Source organism: Olea europaea, chromosome 19, assembly GCF_002742605.1.
Source record: "Olea europaea var. sylvestris chromosome 19, O_europaea_v1, whole genome shotgun sequence".
NCBI lineage: Eukaryota > Viridiplantae > Streptophyta > Magnoliopsida > Lamiales > Oleaceae > Olea > Olea europaea.
Window position 1 is genome coordinate 1245685 of NC_036255.1, and position 5523 is coordinate 1251207.

Below are 5523 nucleotides of genomic sequence, written 5' to 3' on the forward strand. Positions count from 1 at the left end.
AAAAAGTCCAATTTAATTTTTTCATAGAAAATAGAAATAAATAATAAGAGAAAGAAAGAAAGATAAATGGAATATAATCAATAAAAAAAATAAATTTTAATCATACATGTCCATAGAAGATTAAAAGAAAGAAATATTGAATATATATATTGTGAAAGTCTCCCAAAATTTCGTAATTAATAATAGACAAATTTTAAGATTTTATGAGTACTTTCTGCTTAAAAGTTGGTTATTCAGAGACTTTTATAAAAGTCTATAGAAGTCATTAAAATTTGAATACCCCAAGATTTATAGAGGCTTTTAAAAAGTTTGAATTGAATACACCGTAACTTTCAGATACTTTTTAGAAGTTTATAAAAATCTCAATTGAATATATCATGACTTTTGGAGAATCTTAAAAAGTCTTAATTAAATACTCCTAAACTTTTAAAATCCCAAAAAGTCATTAAAAATTTCAATTGAATATATCCCCTAAATGACCCACATTGATGAATTAAGTAGGAATAAAATTTCATTGTTTCTGCTTGTGATCAACTCCATGAAATGATCCATCTTTTCTAATCATATCTCTTACACGTTACCCTGTATTCTTAATGCAGCTATGGCAACTGGAAACACTCTTGCTGCAGAAGGACACATACTTAAACTACAGTCAAGCCCTAAGCTACACAAGCCAGGCTTTGAGTCAAAACTTACATGGACTAAGAAACAGAAGTCCCATAAGAAGAATGAGTACAAAACTGCTTTATTTTTTGCAAGAAAATTGGAGGAGAATTTGGGTCCTGTTGTTGTGGATTTTGATAATGATTGGGCTCTTCACTTGGAAATTCTATCAGTATAGACAGAAAAATGCATTCAAAGTTATGCGTTATTGTCTTCTTACAGCTAAGGGTGCCGCTGAGACATTGAAACTCAACATGGCTCTTATACTATTGCCAGTGTGCAGGAACACTATCACTTGGCTGAGGTCCTCTAAGTTGGGCTATTTTTTGCCTTTTGATGACAACATCAATTTTCACAAGGTAGACAACCTTATTCTCTTTCAAATTTTTATGACACATTGGGCTTAGGTCCTCTGAGTTGACTTGATAAAAAGTTCATAATGCATAAAAAATCATTTGCAGTTTTAATTCACTCCTACCGTAATAATATACAATGAACAAACGCATAAAAATATAATCTTGGAAGCGTTATGTATTCAAGAGTCTACCTATTCCATTCCTTTTTATATGGTCCCATTTGAATTACTTTCCATACAAGTAGTTGGTGATCAGTTTATTCATGATCTGGTACAATAAAAGTGGTAAGCTTGTGTTTCCATCCAAACTAACTGAAAATGACAACTTCATTTATTCATGATTTGATACAATAAAGTGATAAACTATGTTGCTGAGAAATACTGATTATCGTTGGCCAGCCAAAAGTGATAGCCTAAGAAGCCAAGAAAAAAACAAAAAATAAAAATGATTTTGTGACACTAACATAGAGAAAAGAAAAGAATACCGCCCCAATCAACTATTTTAGCCAAATATTTTACAACATAGTCGAAGATTATTACTTTATATTTCTAATTTGTTGAAACTTGTTAAAAGTGAATCTCTAGAAAGTAATGGTGTGGTAGATTGGAATATCTTTTACTAGTTACAGTATCATGCCTCTGTGGCCTTGTTAATGAAATCAAAATTGATGGAATTATTTCAAATCATACGTCGTTTGTAATTTTAAATTATGGATATGTGCAGACCATTGCTGCGGGTATTGTAATCGGTGTCATACTCCATGCTGGTAACCACCTAGCATGCGATTTTCCAAGGCTAATACACGAATCTGATGCCAAGTATAAGCTTTATTTGAGCGATGATTTTGGTAATCATAAACCCAAGTATATGGACCTTGTTAAAGGAATTGAAGGTGTGACAGGAATCCTAATGATAATCTTCATGTTGGTTGCTTTCACTTTGGCGACGAGGCAGTTCAGGCGGAGCCTTATTACGTTGCCTAAGCCCTTCAACAGACTCACAGGTTACAATGCCTTCTGGTATTCACATCACCTGTTTGTCCTTGTTTACATCTTGCTAATCATCCATGGTGTGTTCCTTTATCTTGTGCACAAATGGTACAAAAAGACGGTATGCATCGAGAATTGCCTTTTTCTTCTCAATTATTGCTTGAATCATCTGATTACAGATAATTTTCCATTGGTTGCAGACGTGGATGTACCTTGCTCTTCCTGTACTCCTATATGCCGGGGAAAGGACCCTCAGATTTTTCCGGTCAGGCTTGTACACAGTCCGGCTGCTGAAGGTGAGCATGGCATTCTGCTTATTCTAGTAAGAAGGAATCAGGGCTTTATCCAGAAAGTTCTACAGAACCCTGAAGATTGTTTAACCTTGGATTGCTGTTAATTAGCTTGCCCTTTGTAGCTCAAGAGAATGCTTTCAATACGTGTCTTTACAGTTATTTAAATGTTCTGATTTTTCACATTTAACCTGCTTTATAACCTTTTCAGGTTGCTATTTATCCAGGAAATGTCCTGGCATTACAAATGTCTAAGCCTCCCCAATTTAAATACAAGAGTGGACAATACATGTTTGTCCAATGCCCTGCTGTTTCCAAACTTGAATGGTGAGTTAAAAAGAACATTATCCTATTGATGTACAAGATAAAACAATAATATCCTGATGCCATTGCAATTTTTTCAATATGTACTACATCCTGTTTCCGTAGCTTGACTAGGAAAGTTGCACTGTAATTCTAATGAAGTTATAATAATTGTATTCCATTTTCTACATCCGGTATTTGTTTATAATCAAATATTTCCTGATATTGTTTAATAGTGATCCCGAAGTAAGTCATTGAAGGAACTTCAAAATCAGAGACTAATAGACTGCAGGCAATTATGAAACTTCATTTTTTCTTGGTGCTTGATTACCTTTTTACAATCATGCAGGCATCCATTTTCCATTACCTCAGCCCCCGGGGATGATTACCTCAGTGTACACATACGGCAGCTGGGCGACTGGACACAACAACTGAAGAAGGTATTCTCTGAGGCTTGTGAGCCACCTGTCTGCGGGAGGAGTGGGCTACTCAGAGCAGATGAAACAACCAAGGGAAGGTACATTTCTTTTTTCTGAATCAGTATATGTACTTTTCTTCAACCTCTATTCTCTCCATTAGCTTGTGAATATATTCCATAATCTAGAATTTCGCTCCAAAAATCTCAGTTTGCCAAAGCTATTGATAGATGGACCTTATGGAGCTCCTGCACAAGATTACTTTAAATATGATGTCCTCCTACTCGTTGGACTCGGAATTGGAGCAACACCTTTTATCAGTATCCTAAAAGATTTACTGAATAATATTGTCAAAATGGAGGAGCAGGCGGTAACTTAATTCTTCATATTTAGTCTTTCCTATATGTCAGCCTGCTAGCGTTTAGGCTTCTTGAGTTACTATGTCATTCATTTTATCATTACATATGCATTTAATGTTATACTGTGTTAATGTTTAAAACATGTTCTCAAAATTCAATTTCCTTCTTTCAGGATTCAATTTCAGATTTCAGTAGGCATTCGGATCAGAGTCTTGGATCAATTAGCTCGCCCTCTGTCAACAAGGTATATACAAAACAGAAGAAAACACTGAGGACGACGAATGCTTACTTTTATTGGGTGACAAGGGAACAAGGATCCTTTGATTGGTTCAAAGGTGTCATGGATGAAGTTGCGGAACTTGATCAAAGGGTAACTTAAGCATAACATCTAAAATTTCTATTAGAAGTTTTCGCTTTTTTTTTTTTATTGTAGCGTTTGTCTCTGTAACTTTATAGGGTGTCATTGAGATGCACAACTACTTAACTAGTGTATACGAGGAAGGGGATGCTCGCTCAGCTCTCATCACCATGGTCCAGGCGCTAAACCATGCTAAGAACGGGGTCGATATTGTCTCTGGTACAAGGGTAAGATCTCTAAGAAATGTTTAATAAGATGAATTAATCATTATTAAAATCTCATATATTGTATTCTCTAATCCAGTCCAGTACTACATACTAAGCGTATCCTTCTATTTGTGATTACACCAGCTGAATAACACCCCTAACAACTTTTTGCTTCTTAGACCTACTTATTTTGTTGCTTATGAATAATATACCTATGCTGTTGCTTCTGACAGGTCAGAACTCATTTTGCAAGGCCTAATTGGAAGAAAGTTTTCTCTAAAATTGGTACTAAGCATGCTAATGCAAGAATAGGTGAATATTTTCTTCTATAGATGCATAATGAAAAAAAATTTAGTCTTCTTGAGACTTGACCATATCTTGTTTTGGTATTTGGAGCAGGAGTTTTCTATTGTGGGGCACCAGTTTTAGCCAAAGAACTCAGCCAGATATGCTATGATTATAATCAAAAGGGCTCAACCAAATTTGAATTCCACAAAGAGCATTTCTAGAAAGCAAGTTATCGTCTAATGACTTGATTGCTAAGCCATATTAGACAACACTAGATAATAAGATGAAGTCAACTCCGGCGTAACAAACATGTCCTAAGTGAAAATACACACTTTGCAGAGCCAGCCAACCCCGGAGCTTGTTTGCAGACCTGCACTCTCTCATAATAAGGTGAAATAGAGAGCAAGGGGATTTGAAATTGCAGGAAAATTTGTACAGTTCCTGGTAGAGAATAAAAATTTTCAGAAGTATATATGCACAAATATTCCTTTTGCAAGTACAGTTTTATAAGCCAACAAAACCAAGAAATGATTCTGGTTCGAGGGAGTGTCAGTTGGCTCTGCGGAGTGCTAAGGTGAATTGAAAGATGAAAGTGTTTCACAATCAAATGCTATTTTTACATGTCATAGTCACGCATTCATGTTGTTAGGTTGGATTTGAAAGTAAAAATTTCCTTATAAATTTATAAGTTCCATATAATTTTCGAAGGATTTGCAAAGACCTATTTGAGGTCACGCTAAACAGAAAAATTAATGAATCAATGATAGCATTTGAGATACGCGGGATATTACAAGTATCAAACTCAAAATTGGTGCTTTAACTCCTCAAGAATTCTTGAATAATCAACTCTCGTTTTATGTGCCAGTAAAAAAGAGATTAGAGATATCCTCTAGGCCCTTTAATGACTCAATCAGAAAGAGAATAAATATAGGTCAATGCTATGCGAAACTTCCAAAAAATAAAAAAAAATAAAAAAAAAAATTGGATTAAAATTAAGAAAAGAGAAAGTCTTAAGAAAATGAAAGGAAAAGAAAGTTTCCAATACAACCTGACAAAAAAGAGCATAAAAAATTGTTCCTAGGTTAGTAGACTTGTCTTGTATCTTACATTTATTTTTCAGAATAATGTTATTTAGTTGATCTCAATCTATGCATTGTTAGATGATAAACTGAACAAAAGCTAAAGTTAAATTATTTAACTTATCATTTGATGTCATTAGCGTCTTAAAGACGAAGGTCATAACCCCATTATGCTACTCTCTCTCTGTTTGTTTGTTTTTTTTTTTTTTTTAATTT

General features: G+C 34.4%; 1 protein-coding gene across 1 annotated transcript in view; it reads left to right on the forward strand.

Moving 5' to 3' along the window:
* LOC111368459 (respiratory burst oxidase homolog protein A-like) overlaps window positions 1-4927 on the forward strand; it is a 10566-nt gene extending 5639 nt beyond the window's left edge. Inside the window, exons 2-11 of the mRNA XM_022989694.1 lie at window positions 600-1022; window positions 1743-2129; window positions 2209-2304; window positions 2510-2625; window positions 2951-3118; window positions 3228-3387; window positions 3549-3746; window positions 3833-3961; window positions 4174-4252; window positions 4340-4927. Coding sequence (XP_022845462.1) covers window positions 600-1022; window positions 1743-2129; window positions 2209-2304; window positions 2510-2625; window positions 2951-3118; window positions 3228-3387; window positions 3549-3746; window positions 3833-3961; window positions 4174-4252; window positions 4340-4449 — 1866 coding nt within the window. The 3' untranslated portion in view covers window positions 4450-4927. The remainder of the gene's footprint in view (window positions 1-599; window positions 1023-1742; window positions 2130-2208; window positions 2305-2509; window positions 2626-2950; window positions 3119-3227; window positions 3388-3548; window positions 3747-3832; window positions 3962-4173; window positions 4253-4339) is intronic.
* The last annotated feature ends 596 nt before the right edge of the window (window positions 4928-5523 follow it).